The following is a 21,877-nucleotide window of genomic DNA, read 5'->3' on the forward strand; positions in this document are numbered from 1 at the left end:
ATCACATACCAAGCCCACGAACGTCAAGTTACATTCGTCTTCCGCAGTCAACGTTTGTTTGCCAACTGGCATGAGCTTCAATGCAATTGCAAGGCAACGCAATGTTTCCTTTTGAGCAAAGCTTTACAATCACAAGAAAAAACAAAAATTTTCACAAAAACAAATCTTGTTGCAAAAACAAGGGGTGAACAAAAAAAGTTACAATAAAATTATAATACAGTATTACATCAACATTTCTGAAAGAAGTACACTATGTTTTCAGGAAAAAAAAAATTTGATGTAGCCATCAAACTTCATATTAATAGCATCTTTGCTTTAGCCTTTACCCTTTTCTTCCCCAAATTCATGACGTCAACCTCAAAGTAGTGGGAGGTGCTTTTGCACGACTATCTAGCTCCCAGCTTTCTATGTGGCAACCGGATTTTGCTCGCACCCTCAACAAGAAGTTCAGGCAAGGCTTGCAAGATCTCCAGGAGAAACAAGAGGCTCCAATCAAACACGAGTACATGATCAGTGACCTGTTTTCCAAAGACTTCGATGACGGCTCTTACTCTTTCCAAGCTGCCAATCATCCACAATGTCAGCAGCATAGTGAGGTAAGCCACCTTCACACTCATCAATGACACAAACATTCATATATGCACCTCTCCCAAGCACACCCAGAGTTTCTCAGTTCCACACATTACCACTCCATTTCTTTTCTTTTTTTCCCCTTTTTCCCCCCAACTAGCCTTACACCGTTCACCGCCTGTAGGCACCCACATGTAGGCACTTTTTTATCTGCCCATAGGCAATGCCGCCTAGGAAGCACCTTATGGGGTTGTGAACTCAAGACCTCCTGGTCCTAGACAAACATCTTTACCACTTAAGCTATCACCTCACTGGATTTCTCAATTGAGATTTTAACCAAGACATAGCTGCCAGAAAGTAGGTACTCCACATCTCTCCTCCAGAGTCCAAAGAGAAGACTCATGTTGAAGACGTTGAAATCCCCCAAAATTTGACAGCAAAGTGGAAGGCGAGAAAGTGACCAAGTGGGTTCAAGCGCTAACTGCAACAATGGTGGCATTGTTAGAGGATACAACGTGTGGTGTATACAAGCGAACACTCACAAGAAGTAGAATCTTTTGGTAACCAGGTAGCGTGGATCTGTGAGCACCCTCCCCTCCTGCGTTTCTTGCTGCTTGCGCCCTACCCCCCCTTTGGTTTTGCCAGCGCCCCCCCACCCCGGGCCCCCTCTCTGCCCTGTCCCCTCGTCGCCTGCCTACAGCCCCCCTCGCTCCCTGTTTCCGCGCCCCCCCACCCCCCCCCCCTTTTTCTTGCTTCCCCTCACATGCTCTGGCCCCGCCCTTCTTTTGCCCAGTTTCCCGCCTGCGCCCCCCTTCTCTCTCTCTTCTCCCTGCTTCTGCCCCCCTCCCGTCTCTCTCCCTTCCCTCCTCCATAGCCTCGGCCTATTCCAGTCTTCACGCGCGCAGGTGGACTCCATGGTAGCCACTCGGTCAAACCCGACCGAGTCTCAGTTTCCAGTGAGGCCAACTGGCCCCACTAAACCCCAAGCAAGCCCCTCCTAGCAACCTCTCTCTCCGATGGATCACTCCCAACTGCTTCATTCTCCTTCCTCTCCGCCTCCCCGTATCCCGCCCCCCGTATCCCGCCCCCTCCTCCATCGTCGCCTCTGACTCTTCCCGCAATCCCCTCTGCCCCGTCCTCTTCCTTTGAGCCCGCATTCCCTCCTCCTTCCGCCTCTCTAGAGCACTCCTATCGCCCTCCAGCAGCACCCGACACAAAGCGGGGAGGCAGCCAGCAAGCTCCGTCCGCTGCTTGATTCATCGATTCTCAGAGCCAGTAGAGATGACCATCGCCACTTCCCCGGTGACGGCTCTCCCACCAAAGTCCCCAAGTGAGCCCCCCAAGATCTTGGGACTACCTATGGATTACAATCTCTACCGATGTCTTTCGACAGAAGCGACATATATTTTTGAGAAGACAGTAGCTCCCATTCGGATATGTGTGGTGTTTCATCACTCCAAACCTTCTATGCCAGAGAGTGGCGCGATGATCTTCTCCTTTCCCTTTAGTGCAACCCCAGAGACAGAGTGGGACTCGGAGTCGGTGGATGCCGCCATCCAAGAGCACGCAGCAGAGTTCTCACACCATCTTCATGATCTTCGCATCACCGACGTGCTCACCCACCTCTAGCCCTTGTCTAGGATGGAGCTTAGAGGCTCAGGCCATAAAGACCACGACGGTCCAGCCTGGGGGTTCTCTCTTTGTGTTCCTTCATATCTCAATCGCAGTACCCCTCCCCCCTTCTTATAGATATCTCCATTGTGATCGATGGAGTTCGGAGTATGCCTACTCTCGCGCTCAGGAGAGTGGCGACACATGGAGGACAAGATCTGCGCCCACTTGGTGCACCTTCGCCCCAGGACTGATTGTGATGATTCCCCATCTAAGCCTACGCCCAAGACTCTTTGAGTGGAGGGCGGTTCCAATAGTTCCGCCTCCCCCAGATATTGATATGCTAATAGCCTCATTAAACATTCAAGGTTTAGCCCTTGGTCTTCCTCAACTCTCGACGTGGTTCTATCAACCCCAGAAAAGATTTCTTCAAGAGAAATCCTTGCTCTGATACCACTGTAAGCCCAACGGAGTGTGTAGTGACAGATGTAACCGCGTGTACGAGAGATAAAGATAGAGAGAGAGAAGGGGGAGAGCGAGATGGGAATAGGGGTTTCACACAGTACACCACGCTAAGCGGAGAACAGGCCCCGCCTCCTCTTCAGGAATTTATTTCAGGAACAATCCATAGGCTTTTCCAAGCCAAGACCAATACAACGAATGAATACAATATCAAACAAAAGTGTCGATGTCGAGATCGGGCCGAGTCGATGTCCAGGCACAAGATAATTGATGTCAAGCTCACCACGAGGATGACCCACAAGAGTCTTACACCGGGCTAGTACCAAAATCCAATGTTTGATGTTTCGAAATATCCACAAGGCTCTTTGTTCTCAATTTGGACAAAAGTAATCCCAAAAGAGCTTCACACCAAGATGGGTATGTATCTCCACAAGGAAATCCCCTCCTTGGTAAGGGTTCAAGGAAACTGCTAGGTGCTGGTTTCCGGCAGTGTCTATAGACAGCACAGGGAGAAGGCGCACAAGACAGATACAGGCTGTGCAGGCTGAGGTCGGTGCAGCAGGCCTTGATGGTACAGGCGACGGCGACATGCAGGAGGTGCTGTTGGGCAGGTCGCTGTAGGCTGTGCACAGGGCAGAAAACAGGCGAGGAGGCACAGCCAGGCCATAGGCGGGCAGCTGCAAACAAAGGCGGTGCTACTGCAGGCAGAGACGGTGCTGTTGGACAGAGGTGGCACTGCTGGTCAGCAGCGGCACAGTTGCAGGCGGAGGCACTGCTGGACAAGCGCAAAGAACAGTGGCGGCACAAACAAAGGCAGCAGCAACTGGTGAGCGGCAACGGCAGACTTCACAGAGCAGAGGTGCAGGGCGGTGGAGCAGCAGCTGATGGGGGCGCTGCAGGGGCGGAGCGCCGGCTGAGGAGGGTGCTGCAAGGGCGGAGCAGCGATGGAAGTTGGCGCTGCAAGGGTGGTTGCTGCCGGTGGTGGTGGAGAAAATAGGTGGCGTGAGGAAAGTAGAGAGTGGAGATGATGTAGGCGATGGTCCTTCACAAATTCTCCCTCAAGATTCTCCAGGAGTCTTCTATGTCTCACCAAGAGGATACATGCTTCTTATATACCTGATGGGGGTCCATGCTTTTGCAACACTTTGCTTTTGTTTTTTTTGCTTGCTTTTGTTTTATTTTCTTGCTTTTGCTTTGCCTACTTGCTTTTGTTATAATAATAGTCAAAGATCTTGATTTATGCTTTGAGAATCTTCAAGGCCTCGCTTTGTGGCCCTGGAGCGGCTTTTAGCTATTTGATCCAGTTTAATGTTCTCTTTCCAACGATGCCCTCAGCCTTTTTTGTCAACAAAGTTTGACTTTTACTTTTTCCTGCTTTTGGATCAAGACTAATGCTTTTTCCAATTCCAGCTTTTAGGAACCATGTTCCCATGTGTCCATTATCCTGTCCATGTGTCAAGGCATGAGTTCTATGAAAAGAGCATAGAGGACCAAATAGTTACAACCTATGTGGTCAGAAAGTGTATCCCAACGAAGTATTATGACCCTTACGTTATATTTAATAAAGCTTGTCAACTACGGAGGCTGACAAGTGAGAGGATCAGTGGGACCTATTGTGTATCCTTCACCCAACGATCAAAAATTTTCTTGTTTGCATCTTTGTGTTCCTACATTACTTATTGTTGTGCCAGCTTCCAAGCATATAATTTTGTACTCTTATATACAAAGGACTATATTCTGGATCCAATTGTAAGTGTATTTATTTATTTAGTGCAAACTTAGTCATTTGTTAAACAACAACATACAATATCACACCATGAAGGCAAGTGAGCAATAGAAAAAGCACATAACAATAGACAGTTTCATCTTTATTCAACACAATAAAACAACTGTCATCCGGGCTCATCTTAGACCCTGTTTGGGCCCCACAATGTTAGGACGGCGTGTCCAAGAGTAAAGTCTACCTACTCCATGTGTGGACTGTTACGGAATAACAGTCCAGTGTAGCAAGCAGCCTATTTGGCAGTGTGCCAAATCTAATCCAAGCCGTCTCTAAACATCTGGCCTCCTATCCCATGTGAATATGGGGATGATGGCGACTACTCATAATGGGGTCCGTACATACATGAGCTTGCCGCTGGTCCCTCAACAATACAATATAAGGAGCATTGATATCCATAGGCATCTGGAGGATCTCATGGGATTCAGCTGCACCTCGAGCACAGACATTACTGCTGTTGAAGTGCTTCAACTGTGGCAATAACACATGCAACAACATTGAATTTGCAATTGTACAAATGCTCTCATCCCATTTTTGAGCAAGTTTAACCTATTGAACTAGTTTTCTTAGAAACCAACCAAAAAGCCCATGCATCAACGTCACTTGTTTCACAAGAAGAGGTTGATGTTTCACAAGACAGGACTGGATGGAATAATTGACCAATTTCTCTCTGGGCTGAAGTGATCTTTGTACACTGATATTCACAATCCACGCTTGAGGGGTTCCCAAGCAGAGAAGGATCCGGAAAATCCAAAGGCTTAACGGCAAGGATAATCCATGATAAGGCTGGACTGTTCTAGTGACAGATGAAGCCCCACCTCTCCCATGAAGGGTTCCAAACTAAGCTGCTGGCATAATTCCAAGCAGTTCCTAAGCTCTAGAACAGCCCCCAAAGCTATAACCACAATTTCAGTGTCAGAAAAACAGGTTCTCCTTTGGCCCTTGTCCCTAGGTGCCTAAGGGTAGTGAAGTTGTCGAATTACTTGTCTTCACAACACAGTCCGAAAGTCCAACCCCAGTCGTTTCCCGTCAGACAGCCCCTAAAGACATCTATTGTAATGCACGGAAAGACGAACAACCTCATTATGACCATGGGTGGTAGCTTGAAAATGCTGGACACACCGCTTGTTTTATCATTTACCAAAGTCTTCAAAAGCAGAGGTAGGTACTTACACACAAGTCTGGCACGGATTCAGACGATAATCTCTCAGCCAATCAGAATACAACATAAATTGAGTCACAAAATCTCACCAAGGCCACAGCTAATTTCTTTCAAAATTAGTTCAAAAGAAGACCTGTTTAACTTCTCCTCTAGCTCTGCACGGATTTCCGCAGTCATGGGGGCAGCAGAACCATCATCGTTACAAAGCACATACGTACACCTTGCAATAATAACTTCTGGAGCGCCCTTGCAGAAAAGAATCTCCTGTTGCTTTCTTGTACAAAGAACACTCATCATTTTCCTCTCTCGTGAGAAATCAAGAATTGCAACCTGCAGTTGAGGAAAAAATTTAGCATATCATTTTCTGAATTACCATAGTTCTAATTTGCAGTGCAACCATAGTCACATAGAGCAGGAGCGGGAGCATAACACACCATAGTCACATGGAACAGAAAAGGAAACCAAAACGGATGATCTCTACACAAAAGAAACAGCTTGAAATTAGGCAATGGAAATGGCTAGGAAACAGTAGGCCTTTAACATCATGTCATTTATAGTATAAATGAAAAGTAAAATTGGGGAAAAAGTAAAGTTGAGCAAAATAGGGGAGAAACGTGGGCTACATCAAAATTAAAATTAAAAAAACAAAACTAGATTGGTATATCTTGACAGGAGATCACGAAAAAGGGAAATGAGAAACAGGAAACGGAAATGGTGACTCTACAGAAATGCTTGGAAATGGCAGAAACTCTTACCTCAAAGTGGACCAAATTTTTTATAAACATAAAGATTGCACATAGGTGGACCAAAGTGATTATAAGCGCACAAATATCGCACACAGGTCAACCAGAAAAGGCATATAACAAATGACTCTAGAGAATTTCTTGGAAACGGCCGTTTCCTTTTACTATGTAACACAACTCTTACCTTAAGGTGGACCAAAATAATAATAACAACACAAAGATTGCACATAGGTGGACCAGAAAAGGCTGATAACAAAGCCATTATCTTAACCCATCCTAAAAATGGTACAATACCTTCTTGAATTGCTGTTCCCAATAATGATTACAGTAAGCAGTTCGCTCAATTCGGCTCAGCATTGTCAGCGCCGTTGGCATGGAATCAAATCCTGGTAACCCTACCTTCATACACACCAATATCAAATGTTTTCGACATGAAAACATCTACTGCAAAACTACAGAAAACATCTTATTTCAAGGGTAACAAACCTTTTCTGCAAGAACGCGCAAAGCAACTTCCGTTGACTCTCCAATCTTCTCATAGGTCCCCTTGTCTGAATTGTAATGCACCGCGGATTCATTGCAAAGGGCAGAACACATTGCAATGTGTAATAAGCAGGGTAGGTGTGCAGGGTGTTCAATCTGCAGCCCAAAAAGAAAAGAAAAAAAAGAAAATATTTAGTGCCATGAGACTTCTTCAAATCAAGCAATCAAACATGGCTTTGTTCAGAAAAATCATGCAAGAGGCACAGCAACATATACCTGTATACCAGCAGAGTTTAATATCAGCCCCTCAGGTGCATAGGTTGTCCCAGTAACTTCATACTGAACAGAAAAGGCACCTTTATGTACAGATGGGATCACACATATCTGCATTCAGAAAGTGGAATCCTAGTTAAATCATATACAAGGCATGTTCAAAAATATAGAGCTTGTGTCCACCCACACTTGCCCATGTGGTGATTCTACCACTCTGCCCAGGAGGGTCATGACTATATTGCATAACAATGACCAACATTTCTCAGAGAGGAAGATCGAGGCACTTCAACTTACCTTTGAGACAGACATCATGTTTGTTGTTAATGTGCCAGTTTTGTCACTGCATATAACCGTGGTGCATCCTAAAGTCTCAACCGAAGGCAATGACCGCACGATTGCATTCAGCTTAGCCATTTTCTTTGTGCCAAGTGCTAAGCATCTACAGACAAAACAGCAGACACAGATGCATAAAAAATCCATTAGCCAGCAACAAGTCATGTGCAGGAAGATCCTATTTCTTATACACAGATGTTCAGCCTCTCCTTTAAACCATGGATGCATGCATGGATGTGAGTGCAATCCTCCTGTGCACATGTGCGTGACAAGATTCAGTATTTTCTTCTTCTTCAATCTGCAATGAGATTATTTAACTTTTGTTCAAATTCAATGAAAATCCTTATTCTGCATCTTTCAAGCTTGAGATACATAGAAAATAAAATTGTGAAAAATGTTATACGTTGTTACAACAGCAGGAAGCCCTTCAGGGATCGCAGCAACTGCCAACGCCACTGCTATCTGCAAGCCCCCAGGCATGTTTTCATAGAGAGTGTGACATTAGTAGAACACACAAAGTGAAGCATTTAGCTTTTGCTCTATAGTCCTTGTTTTCCACATCTTGGACAAAGCTGGTTTACCTTGAAATAATGGATTGCACCACCTAATAATCCTCCATGAGTTGCATCACGAAAGTGGCCAATATTAACTACCCATACTAGCACACAGATTACTGCAATCACCTGCTGTACATGTGTCAGTTCTATGTGAAAGTCTTGCACTACAATGGAAGAAAATGACATAATCAAGGATTGCAACTCGAAAATGTAATAATCCTAAAATTTTACAATGCTACCAAAAATGGGGGAGAGATTTCCGGAAAGGCGAGAGAGGGAAAAGGAAAAAGAAGGGGTGACTCGGGTGCGAGAAGAAACCGGGTGCGCGCGCACCGCGGGGGGCCGGGGAGGTGTTTGGTTCATGGTGTATCAGTAATTAGTAAGCAGTGTTCGTGCATCGGATTTCCTGGAACATGTCACCCTGCATTTACATATCATTATAAATGCATGACCCTGACTCTCCATCTTTGCGTGGAACTGCTTAGGCATGGCATGAGCAGGAATTCTGGCCAAACAACCTTCACAACATGGTGATTCTTTCAAAAAAGAACATGTTGCACCATCAATCACTTTGATTGCTTTTGAGCATTTTAAGGTGCTTTGAGAATTATAGACATGAGAGCATGTCTATTCCACCGGGTGTGCCAAATGTGATGACCAAATCTATACCTAGTGTCATAACCATCATATGTGTGTTGACACCTAAGTTTGGCTAGAAATGCCATTGTTATGATGAGTTCATGGGATAGAAATGAGTATCATGAATGAAATTATTGAAAAAGGATATTGGGTAGAGGCTTAAGGATATGTGTAAACAAAAGGATAGATGGGGTTTAGTTGGCTGCAACTCCACGAGGAATTTTGCTCACACCTACATGCAATAAAGGATGTCAAGCCCTCCTGCCTGAACTCTTGCACTAGGTGGATATGGAAAACTCACAAGAAGCTCAAGCACTCAAAAAGCAAGAAACCCTAGCATGGCAGAGTGAAGATGAAACCACCCCTCCTATACAAACCAGTGACCTCCGAGCATCCAATGTGAACCCTAACCAGCTTCACCATACTCACGCCCCTTTGTCACACTAGTATGCCCTAACCAGCTTCACCATACTCATGCCCCTTTGTCACACTAGTATACCCTAGGCATCAGCCGTCACTCAAGAACCTTGTCATGCATTCACACTAAATACCCTAGGTGGTCATTTGAAATCTATGCTGTCTTGTCCACGCTTTGCTTACCAGGGTCGTAGAATTCTCATCCCCTTTCAGGAATCATTTTTCTTTGTGACAAACTCAAAATAATGTTTTGACACCTTCCCGACACCACTGGTGATGTAATTGGGGGCTAGATCTTGGGGTGGAGGATCAAGAGGCTTCAATGTTCTCCCGCATGATTTGAAGCAAACCATCTGTGCCACACCCCATCATTTTACAGAGTTTGGAGTAGCATCGTTGGCAAAAGATACACGTTCCAGATGATGACATGCAAACACTACATCTACACCATGGATAGATACAGGCTCCCAAGGATAGCATTAAAATGTCACCTCCATGACTAGTAGAGCAGGGACTTGATAGACCACCTGCCACCATTCCAAGACAGCCTAGACGCACCCTTCCTTGCATCTCTCATCAGGATGTTAACGACCTCATCCGTTTTGATCTCCTTGGCCTACACACTCACACTCCATGGTTTTCCCCTCTGGAGATACCCCCAAAGAAGCAATTTTATCAGGATAATTTTCTGCAGGTAACAGAGAGGCTTTGTCCAGGATAGCACACACACGTCACATGCCATGCCGATTGTAATCAAACAGAGATTGGGTCCTATTTCACCGCCTTGGAGAGGAGACGTGGAGAGTAAAGGGCATTGCCAGCCAGCAAGGATAGGATATGTCAAATAGTCTCTGGAGGTTGACACGGAGGAGCATCGCATTTGTACATGCGCATTTGTAGATGCCCAGTGTATTATGAGATTCTGAGGAGATTCCATTGACTCTTCAATGGAGGGATTTGGCCCACTATTTAGAATCATCTAACTTTCTCAACCAGCCTTGCCTAGTGGCTCTACTTGATGGCATCTTCTTCTACAAAAGGCAAAGCCCGGGTCCAAAATACCTCACAGCCACCCACCACGAGTCTCTTTCAGGCAATACTAGAGGGTAGCACCAAATGATGACCTCAAGGGCACTAGATGCCCATGGCTTCTGACCCACGGCAGTCCATGTGGCAGCTCCAGATCCAAGAGATTCTATGGAGACACAAGATGTCCCTCCAACAGGCAAGAGAGCTTATATGAGGTCATAGATTCACCTATTTTGGATTGATGAGATGAGGGTGTCTCTTTCTCATTATCTCATTGGCTAGGAGAAGCTGCCTTTTATTTTCATTATCTCATTGGCTAGAAGAAGCTGCCTTTTATTTTCATCAGTCCACTCTGTACAGACACGATTATCTTGTACTCTCACATGATTACCATTGTATAGGTAGCTAGCTTGTTCATTCTTTCATTTTTCATGACTCACTCACTATATTTGGTTTCATAGACCATTTAGTTCTGCAAGAGGTCTTGTGATGAGAGAGATTTCATGGTCAATCTCGGCAAAAACAAGGTCATGGTCTTTTAACACATCATATCAGGTTGCAGAGGAGGGTGATAGCAGTTGCTGGTATGCACGCACCATCAGTTGGTTTGAATCACATGGCTTCAAATGGACTGCCTCTCGGCTTTTGAGTACAGCTTGGACTCCCCCTTCCTTGATCTCTCACGGCAAGTCATCTGAATCATCTGTCTATATCTCACTCAACTTCATACAGACCGGACGTGGATATCCCCGGACAGGCTTTCAACAAAGCTCAAGTCCTACAGAGCATTTCTTGAGGGTAACTCGACTTCATACAGACCGGACATGGATATCACACTTGTCAGAACCAGATAAGAGAGTTGCTTCAGCGACAGAGAGAGGCAGCCCCACAGGTGGTGGATATTGAGGCCAGGTATGCGGTCCTTGAGGAGGACATCACATTATGAACCTGGACACATGAGGTTCTTATTTTGCCTACTTTACTGTACACACAGGGTCTATGTAGTACGTGGACCTTGTCTATACTTTTGGGCACTAGTCTTTTAATTTTTTCATGTTGTCTTGACATCAAGTTTACTCATGGATCACATGTAGCTGCTTTTTGGTCTCATAGAACCTTCAGGTCTTTTGTAGAGGTTACTACAATCAAGTTTACTCATGGATCACATGTAGCTGCTTTTTGGTCTTATAGACCCTTCAGGTCCACCATATGCAGCCGTTTCAGAAGAGATCATACACTACTCCAAGCTGGCGGAAGTCCTCCTTATGGGGGACTTCAATGCACGGACACAGAGCCGACAGTGCGACATTTATGATTTCGAAAACCCCGAGGTGATGCACACACTAGAGGTGGAGGACACGGGAGCTTGCAGGGTGTCAGAGGACATGGGGCCGGATAACACCAGATATGGTCATCACTTACTTGAGCTGGGAGCGCGACACCATCTCGTTATTTTTAATGGGATGAGACAGTGGCAGGATTCAGGAGCACTGACATGCTTTCCACGATCAGGGGGGGGTAGCACAGTGGACTACATCATGGGGTCCATGGAGACCACACAGGCAGCGACATCTTTCACCATCCCCCCTTGTCCTATTGGTGCGGATCACACGTACCTCTTACTGTCACTGGTGAGCTCCACAACACCAGCACCCACACAGTCCACACAGGCATCGCATACAACTTTCTACTTCACCCATGACTTGGCAGACATATATGAGCATCATGTAATTGACGGGCTACTCCAGATGGATCCCCTCTCACCTCTAGACACACTCACCACCCAGCGGTCATCTCTACTACATACGGCCGCCACCCGCAGCTTCCCCCATCATACACACATTGCACACACACATAGATCTGGGAGCATGCCCCAGAATCGGTGGTATGATGATGAGTGCAGATAGCTATATAGACACCTCCGTGCCCAAAGAGCACTGGGGACCATTACACAGAGACAGGCGAGCCGACAGATGAGGACCCTCACATGCCATAAGAGGCGTGCATATGAGGAGGCACAGTACTGGGATATTTACCACCTACTCATGAGCAGAGATGCAGCCACTGCATGGTGCAGGATGAGAGAGCCTCGCCCTCGTACCCCGATTGAGGATCCACACACATGGCACACACATGCAAAGAGCCTCTACCATATCCCTCCGCAGCCACCCATACCATAGCCACAGGAGTCCCGCCCTACCACCTCTACTTTCTTTACCGCCTCGATGGTAGAGAGAGCTATCCACCGGTTGAAGCATGGGAGATCGGCTGACCACACAGGTATACAGAGTGAGCATCTTATTTATGCAGCTCACACACTGGGACCCTTTGTTGCTCACCTCTTTAATAGGGCACTAGTGGAGGGCCTACCAGCTGAGTGGACTATGCACACCATCGTGCCTCTCCACAAAGCGGGAGACATGCTAAACCCCAGCAACTACAGGAATATCATGATTGGTCATACATTGGCCAAACTTTATGGCGCAGTGCTCGAGCCAGAGTTGAGCTCATATGCAGAAGAGGAGGGACTGCGAGCACCAGGGTTGGCTGGATTCCGACGAGCTTTCTCCACTATTGACCATATATTCACTCTGAGATGTCTAATTGACCAGGCTAGGGCATGAGAGAAGAGATTATATTACTACTTTGTGGATTTCCGCAAAGCATTTGACACGGTGCCACGAGAGAGACTCTTCCAACGCCTACAGTCATTGGGGATCCCATCAGAAATAGTTTGGGGCATCTATGCTTTGTATGAGCAGGTCCTCGGGCGCATACCATGCCCCGGGGGGCTATCTGATGTTATTGCTAGCACCATAGGTGTGAAGCAAGGATGCCCACTCTCTCCTACACAATTTGGGCTATACATTGATGAGGTGGCTGACTTCATTGGTCACAGTGGTGGGGACGGGGTAGACATCTCAGGTACCACAGTCCACATTATGCTATATGCAGATGATATTATTCTGGTCTCTGAGTCGCGGATGGGACTACAGCACCATCTCCATGCACTCGATGACTTCTACACATAGAGGGGGCTTACAGTGAACCTTGGGAAAACCAAGGCCATGATTTTCCACACCTCAGGGCCGGTTCGACCAGGCTATCTTCACACTAGCAGGAGGACAGGTAGAGGTCCTAGACTCATATGTGTACCTGGGGATTACATTTACGACTCCACCAGGAAGATTTACTATGGCACAGGCAGCCAGGGATAGAGACTCACACGAGGGTATGCAGCTCTGGCCATGCTAGAGAGACAGTGTCACCAGGCACACTTCCAGGAGACCCGCAAGAAGGGGTGGTTGTTTGACACACTAGTCACCCCTGCTTTGATGTATGCTACAGCAGTATGGGCACCTGGGCTCGCCACCTCCACATGGTCTCAGATAGAGAGCCTCAAATTCTCATGCTCTCACGGATGATCCGCAGCAAACCCTCCGTCCCACATGACATTGTCCGGACGGAGTTTGCTGCACCTCCTATGCTAGTAGAGGCCCTCTTCCAGACGATCTGCTTCATACAAAGGATCAGAGATATGCCAGCAGATCGACTCACATAGAGCTTTTGAGGCGTCCAAGTAGCTCGCAGAGAGTAGAGATAGGAGATTATGGTATTCACAGATGATACAGTGGCTCACTCAGCATGGTCTCGACATAGATCACCTGCCACCTTTCCAGTATGATATACATGCACCACATCCAGCTCTCTCACATTGAGAGGAACAGAGTCCTTCGGTAGGATTTATGGCAGCGATACACTCAAGAGACTTGGATTACACCCAATCAACCTCTACGCCGAAGATGCTATACTACAGAGATCAGTTTATGCGTATCTCAGCGGATGGATTCATATAGAGACCTGGATACATGGATGTGTACATGCCTCACAGTGCCCGAGTGGCGATTGGCCAGCTCAGAGTGTCATCACACCAGCTTCAGATTGAGGCAGGTAGGGCAGCACGGATCCCCAGAGCAGAGAGGATATGCAGACTATGCCAGAAGGAGGTTGAGAGTGAGGAACATTATGTATGCAGATGCAGAGCATATAGTGTCATTAGAGAGAGATACACCACCATCTTCAGTGGACATCCCTCACTCCGCCAGATCATGGAGTCCGCAGACCGGTGCAGATTTGGCCAGTTCTTGTTAGAGACACAGCGCCACAAGAGACACTGATACGGACTCATACCACAGGGAGAGGTGGGCGATAGCTCCAGCTCACTGATTTCTTCCAGAGATCTATCCTAGTGCCTACCCTCACACAGGAGGGAGTTACAATTCCGCCCGTTGCGGACCTCCGAGCTAGACGGAGACCGAGAGCACCAAACTCCCAGACTACATCAGAGGGAGATCACAAAGATACAGGCTCGACATCAGCACCATATCCGGGAGCGAGTAGCTCACTTACACTCACACCCAGAGATCATGCTCCGAGGTATTTTTGCCTCGCCATCGCCTATGTAGCACATATTACACCCCCATTATGGTACTGGTTGGAGCTAGACAGATCTGCATTGCATTCTTGTATACCCTACGCATATAGGTTGCATATTGAGCCTCTAGCAGTAGTGCTCCATCCATCACACCCCCGCACTAGCTCAGTATTTTCATAGTTTATTTCATGTTCATTTTGACTTCCCGGACCAGCGTTGCCTAGGGCTCTTTAAGAGCCTTCCTGCTTGAGTTCCACATACACATGGACACTTCTTTGAGAAAGCTTCGCCACCAACCAACCCAACCCTTCCCTCGCCAACCAACCATCACAAGCTTCTTCCAGACCCGGGAGGTGGAGGACCCCCATACAGTGGATCTTGTGGACCCATCTCAGGCTGCTCTGGACCCACCTCACCCAAGAGGAGTTACCTCGGACCGGACCTCCACATTCCAACGGGCCCAACGCCCCCAGCCCCCTAGACGTCGGCCACGATCCCCTAATCAGCTCCAGATCCAGGACATGCTCCACCACCATCAAGCTACCTTTCCATGTGACATAGCTGAGAGAGACCTCTCAGCCATACTCATTAGCCTCATGCTTGATATTTTGGAGAGTGGTATACCATCTATTGGGGGCTGATGCTCCTCTCATGTTTCACGTTCCTAGTATTCCATGATGAGATTCCATGGACAGTTTTGTATCACCCCAGTGAGATAGCTTTGCTTTTTTTCTATTTTAGTTTATGTTCCATGATGAGATACGCCGTGGACATTATCGTATCACTTTGGTCTAACAGGCCCATTATGTAACTTTTTGGTCTCATAGGTCATTATGGCCTTTTGAAGACATTAATATAACATTTCATTTCTCTCTCTCTCTCTCTCTCTCTCTCTCTCTCTCTCTCTCTCTCTCTCATGTTTCTATGTTTTTAGTATTCCATGATGAGTTTCCATGGACAGTTTTGTATCACCCCAGTGAGATAGCTATGTTTATGTTCTGTTTCTGTTTTATTTTCCATTCCATGATGAGATATGCCATGGAAATTATTGTATCACTTTGGTTGTAGCAAAGGCTGATACAAGATAAGATAGTACACAACTGTCTCTTTGTACATACAAGATCCACGTACTACTTGGGCCCTATTTCTTTAGACATTTTTTTTCCCATGTTTTATGACTTCCTCGTTATACATGGATCATTTGTACTACCTTATAGACTCTTTGGGTTTTTAACAGTGTCCATCTTTCGGTTTTTAATGGTGTTCATGAAATCCTCTCTTTCTTTCTTTCTTTCTTTCTTCGTTTCTTCCTTTCTCTCGCACACACTATTGTCACAAAGTAGAAAACATACATCAAGTTGCACCAATCTTACATCACCTTTGATAAGAAAGCACCAAATTCGTCAAGCTTCCTTTTGAGTGGAGTCATTTCCTGTTTGTTCACACAATGATAGCATTAAAAAATGAACAGAATCAATCACTAAGCCAGTAGGGAAAAAAGAAATCAACTACATGAAACACAAAATGTTACCATAGGCAAGATAGGGGTCAAAACATACATTCAGAATAATTAGGTCCTTGTTCCACTAAAAGTCCTAGCCAACTGGTGTGCGTGTGCACATGTGCCTGTGTCTGCATGTGTGCTGTGTGTGAGAGAAAGAGAGATTTATTCATGTCTGCAGAAGGCGGAAATGGCCTATGAGACCAAGAGGGTACAATGTGAATACAATCTCTAATAGATGCATAAAGCATCTCCAAGAGCTATAACAACAAAGGTGAACTAAATAGGTCAATGTTATAAATCACACGCATGACTAGTCGAAGCACTGGTGGGCTCTGGCCATGTGTGCCTCTGCAAAGGTCATTCTTTGGCAAGGCAATGGGGTTACAAAGGCGACTCCAAACTTCATCTGGGATAAGATGGTAATCCATCTATGTGTTCAGAAATGCCATGGGTTTCAAAACTTTACGAAAAGTTTCATCACAAACACCACCAAGGGCCTTGGAGGGGGGGCTCCTCTAGTCTCATAAAGAGATGGGTTCCTCTAGGGCTGATGAGGGGAGGCAATCTAAAGATGGCAATGATCTTATCGGGGTCGGGTGCCAAGCCTAAACCGTCCATGAAGCTGTACAACTCACCTCTTGTCTCTGTGTCCTTTGTATGCCCAATACACGCTCTCATGGTAGTCCGGTCAGCCTAGCCAAGAGTCCCCTCTTATTATGCTGCTAGAGGCGGAGGAGGTTCAATTACGTACCTCCCAAGGACTCCCTTCCACCCTTACCTGTGGCGGCCAATCTTGGTAATCCTACCTTTGGTATCAATGCTGGAGGCCTAGCCAACCCTCCTGGTCTAGCCAGCCCTCTTGGCCCGGAACGCCTTTCCACGGTGTTGGGCCGGGTAAATGTCAAGGTTCCCACTTTCAGAGGATCCACCGCTAAAAATGTAGATGACCACATCTGGTGGTTCATTTCTATGTGCAAGAGCTGAGGTCTTGAGCGGGAGGATGCCTTCTTCGTACTTTTTCCACCCAGTTCTAGAGACAAATGGTTCAGCCAATTCCCAACTGACCACTTTGCGGAGTGGGCCACCCTGAGGAACTTTCGACCTGGTAACTACGAGGACCGCCTTAATTTGTCTACTATCATTTACATATCTTTATGCATAAACCTGCCCTACTCTTGGGTGCGGATGACGTGAGTGGGGATGCCATAGCACTAGTCTGCTATGCCTGATGGAGTTGATGCATTGAATCTTTGTGAGTAGACTCTCATGGAGGCAAGGTCTCACTTTACTTTTTTCAAGTTTTAGAAATACCCTGAACTATAAATTTATTGACCTACATTCAGAGGGTACAGAGAGGAAGTTCCTCGAATTCTTGATCTATGGGATGCCATGGTCTTCGAGACATCTTAAGACAAGTACATGGGCTTCGGCTCACGGTCTTAAGACAAGTCCATGGTGAGTGTGCTTGTGTCTCCTGATTATCCGACTCTTTAGCAGGGCATTACCCAACATTCTAAAAAATCAGTGAGGAGTCTTTAGCCATGGTCCTTGTGCTTTGGTCCACATACTCAATGGCTTAGCAAAGAGGACCAAACCCCCTCTGAATAAAAATGGAAACTAATTTTGTAATATGCTAGACATTGAAGGATAGCATGATCCTGAGTCTCAATATGCATATCACATGACTTGCATATTCGTAGCTCTCGATGCTCTTGCATGGGTGCCACTCCTCTCCCAACCTCAATCTAAAGTCTGACAAAACCCTGCTGACAAAACCCTGATCTGGCCCATGGAAATCCTGCCTGTGACATAAGAATTCCCAAGTATCCTAGCATCGGGATAAATCAGTCTATAGTCACTATGAGAAAGTGATTTCTGTACAAGCTCATTCTGGAAGGGAGAGTCTCCATCTCTAATTATGTCATGTTTTGCCAAATGTTCTCTAATGACTTTGTTTAGTTCCTACGTCTATTGCATGGGGTTGACCAGGTATTGAATAGGCAGCAATGCATCTGTAGAGAGACCATGCATTTTGTCATCTTGGCATATCTACCCCCTGTGATTTTAAGTGCATGGATGAAGATGGGGCCAGCCACAGGAGCTGTTGTCTGCCTTTTGTTGTTTCCCCAAGACATCATACCCTCTGTATGTCCATGAAGAGCCAAAATAAGGTATCTATGGGTAGTGGTCAGGTTGCAAACTGCGCTAGAATGATGTGATGTGGGGGTGGAGGGTTTGCTAAAAACAAGGTTAGAATGATGTTATGAGACCTCGTAGAAGAGAATAGGGCAACTCTCCACCCAACCGCCGGATATAGACCTAGCCGGCTAGCTATAACCCTGCCGTCCACACTAGTCTTGGTTCATGGACGACTACCATGAAAAACTGGGTGAACCTTGGAATGTTCTGGCAAAGCTAACTTGTCAACTACACGCTTAAGTATTGTGAAAGGTTCACAATACCTAGGCGACAACTTTGGCACTTTGCCCGTTCTTGAAGTTTCCGAACTCGAGGGAACCTTGAGAAATACTTGGTCACCTTTTTCAAACATGACCACTCTGCGGTCTTCGTCCAGATAATGCTTGTAACGATCTTGGGCCCGTTTAACATTTCCTTTAGCGATCTTCAGCATATCGTTATGATCTTGCAAAAAATCTTTAACCTTTTCAATTCTGTCAGTAGCTAACCCCACAACTACTAGGGATCGGGGTTGAAAACCATACATAAGCATCAAAGGACTAAAGCCTGTAGCGACATGCTTTGCACTATTATAGGCAAATTCTAAAATTGGTAAGTAATCTTCCCAATCGGTTTGCGTTTACTCACATATGCTTTTAGCATATCCTCCAGTACTTGGTTGACCCTTTCTGTCTCACCATCACTCTGGGGGTGGTCAACGGTGCTCATACTGAGCATTCTGTCCAACCTTTTGAACACTGCTCACCAGAAGTGACTATTAAACTTCTGATCTCTATCACTAACTATATTGGCTAGCAACCCATAGAGTCAATAGATATTCTCAATGAAAAGCTGAGCTAACTCTAGCGTTTTCATGGTAGTTTTAGTCGGAATAAACCGAGACATCTTGGTCAACCTGTCCACTACAACCCAAATGGCATCATGGCCTCTACTAGTTGTATGTAGACCTACAATAAAATCCACAGAGATGCTTTCCCACTTACCATCAGGGATCTCTAAGGGTTGTAACAGCCCTGTTGGTCATGTCCACTCCCGGCTAGTTCAGGTGTGAACCCAGCTTACTTACTGGCACTTTTTCCCTATGACTGGACACGGGTTTTTTCCCGTGTGAACACACTTATGTGTGTTGGACACTTAGCCCTAGGCTTTTTAGTACTCACTTGTACTTTCATTTCATATCATTTTTGAGTACATCTTTTCCAGCACTCACATTTCTCTGTGCTTGAGGTTATGTGTGTGTGTGTGTGTGTGTGTGTGTGTGTGTGTGTGTGTGTGTGTGCAGCCTAGCTGCCCTCCTACCCAACATTGGTATCAGAGCCTAGTTAGGGTTAGGGTTAGAGTTAGGGTTACACCCTGCTGCCCCGCAACATTAGGGTTAGGGTTTACCCCCTGCTGCCCTTCAGCCTTGAGCTTGAGCCTATCGTGCATACACGCCACACACTCTCTCTTTTTTTTTTTCTTTTTTCTTCTTTTTTTTAACAGTCGTGTTTTCTCTCCCCTGTTTTTGGTGGCCTACACGTTTTTGTACGCTGCTCACGACCTGCTAATGTACGACGACGCCCGTACCGCCTGTACCACCACTGCAGATCTGTGCCACCTGTCAGATCTGTGCGCAGCGCCGCCTTCTCTGCCGTCGCCCTCACAGTCGCCGCCTTTAGATCTGTGACCGCCGTCGTCGCCTCTGCATCGTACGCGTCGCTGCCTTCAAATCTGTTCTGCGCCGACTGTAGCTGCATCGTACGCCGGTCAAATCTACACCGCCTTCACCTTCAAATCTACCCAGCATTGCAAGGTTTGAGGGATTTGCAAATTTCTGACTTGAAATTGCACATTTTGCCTGTTGAAATTTGGAGCCCTTCACCATTGAGCCTGCAATTGCAACATTGGCACACATTGGCATTGATTTCAGCAGATTTGGTGCATAATTGCACTAGAGATTTGGGGATTTTGCAGACATTGGCACTATTTGCAAGCAATTTTGGGTATTACATGCACACTTACTTGGCATTGAGGCATTTCCCCCAATTTTTTGGGTATTACAGGCACATTTGCTTGGCATTGGGGCATTTTTCCAATTTCTTGGGGCATTACAACACATGACAATCGCTTTAGCAGATTTACAGGTGCAGATCCGGTTCACATTTGGTCTAGTTGGCTGCCTAAAAATTGGGGCTTTTCTACATTGAGCCCATTTTTGCAGCATTCGACCTATTTACCTTTGATTTTGGCAAGATTTGAGCACTTGCAGCTTTTATAGGTGTCAGCTGATTGTGTTTTTCATGGCACATGTATACATTTGTGGTTTGCTGCAGTATATGTATGCCATTGTGGACACTTTGACAGATTTGCATCATCGTGCAGTACACTTGCAAATTTGGGACATGCATATGTATTTCTCGTGGTGAAGGAGTTCCCTTTCAGTCCATTGATTATCCTGCTATTTATCTCCCGCATTCTTACGGTTTTGTTGGGCTTGGCCTACTCGTGGTGACTTGTGACAGATTTGTTGTGTTATCATGACAAACAGTAATAACGACCTCTTTGGAATGCTATCTCAAGAAGACAAGCTCAATGGGGATAACTACCCTATGGCTTATATCATGGGTCATGTTTTGGTTGCCAAGAATGTATAGCTATATATAGATGGCACTGAGGACCGTCCTCTTGCACATCCTCCAGCGGAAGGTGAAGTGATTCCCGCTCACCCTCCTACAGGTCCACCTCCTCGTCTTCCTCCTACTCAACAGCAGCGTACTTGGGATGCTAGGGATGCTCAGGCTCATGCGTTGATTGCTCTCTCGAGCCCCAGGCATATCATTCCGCACATTCGTTGCACCACTGCAAAGGGTGCTTGGGATACCTTGGCGACGTATTCAGGTCGCAATGAGGCTCGTGTAGCTTGCCTTCGTGGCAAGCTTGAGACTGACCGCATGCTTGAAGGTGACTCTATCGATCAGTACCTTACGCATGTGAAAGACCTTCGAGAGCAGCTCATTAACATTGATGAGGTCTTGAATGATGGCTATCTTGTTCAGACAGTTTTGCGTAATTTGCCCGACTCTTATCAGACATTTGGCACCACTTTGCAGTTGTTGGCTGGCAATGCACTTAATGCGGTCACTTTTGACAACCTTGGGACTCTCTTGCTCAGTGAAGAGCAATCTCGTTCCAACAGGAACAACATGATGTCTGCTGAGTCAGCAATGGCTGCTCCCTTCGTGGGAATAGATCTAGGCCTAAACCTAGCCCATCGGATCCTCCCAAGACAGAGGACAAGCCTGAAAAGATAAAGTGTTGTAATTATTGCAGGAAAACAAGGCACACCATAGAGGAATGCAGGAAGCATATTGAGAGTGAAAAAAAAGAAGAAGCTGGCATCTTCTACCACAGGTGCAGATCAAGCCAATTTGGCTACACATGTATCAGCCTTGACCCTTACATCTTCATCACCTGCAGAGATGTCTTCTGATGCTGTTGCTTTTGATGACTATACTCTATAGTCTGTACACCGTGGTAGGCATTGTCTGGCAGATGCATTTCGGGGAGGGGGAAATTTACTTGCCCACATGCAGTTGGTGATGCCTCATGGTCACTTATGCTTGTTGACCCTTATGCTTGTCTATGCAAGACGCTTTCTCTTATGTGATGTCTACTGGAGATGCCTTTTATATTGTTTTTCC

General features: G+C 46.2%; 1 protein-coding gene across 2 annotated transcripts in view; it reads right to left on the reverse strand.

Moving 5' to 3' along the window:
* Nucleotides 1-21,877, reverse strand: part of LOC147638127 (calcium-transporting ATPase 3, endoplasmic reticulum-type-like) — a 156,635-nt gene that overhangs the window by 32,268 nt on the left and 102,490 nt on the right. For both annotated transcript variants that reach the window (XM_086798040.1, XM_086798039.1), the window contains exons 12-20: nt 15,873-15,926; nt 7,999-8,100; nt 7,821-7,879; nt 7,379-7,523; nt 7,088-7,195; nt 6,815-6,967; nt 6,623-6,727; nt 5,719-5,915; nt 10-121 (exon numbers count right to left, since the gene is read on the reverse strand). In XM_086798040.1, coding sequence (XP_086654166.1) covers nt 10-121; nt 5,719-5,915; nt 6,623-6,727; nt 6,815-6,967; nt 7,088-7,195; nt 7,379-7,523; nt 7,821-7,879; nt 7,999-8,100; nt 15,873-15,926 — 1,035 coding nt within the window. The remainder of the gene's footprint in view (nt 1-9; nt 122-5,718; nt 5,916-6,622; nt 6,728-6,814; nt 6,968-7,087; nt 7,196-7,378; nt 7,524-7,820; nt 7,880-7,998; nt 8,101-15,872; nt 15,927-21,877) is intronic.

This window comes from Cibotium barometz, chromosome 5 (genome assembly GCF_041138505.1).
Source record: "Cibotium barometz isolate CiBa-2024 chromosome 5, ASM4113850v1, whole genome shotgun sequence".
NCBI classification, from domain to species: Eukaryota; Viridiplantae; Streptophyta; class Polypodiopsida; order Cyatheales; family Cibotiaceae; genus Cibotium; species Cibotium barometz.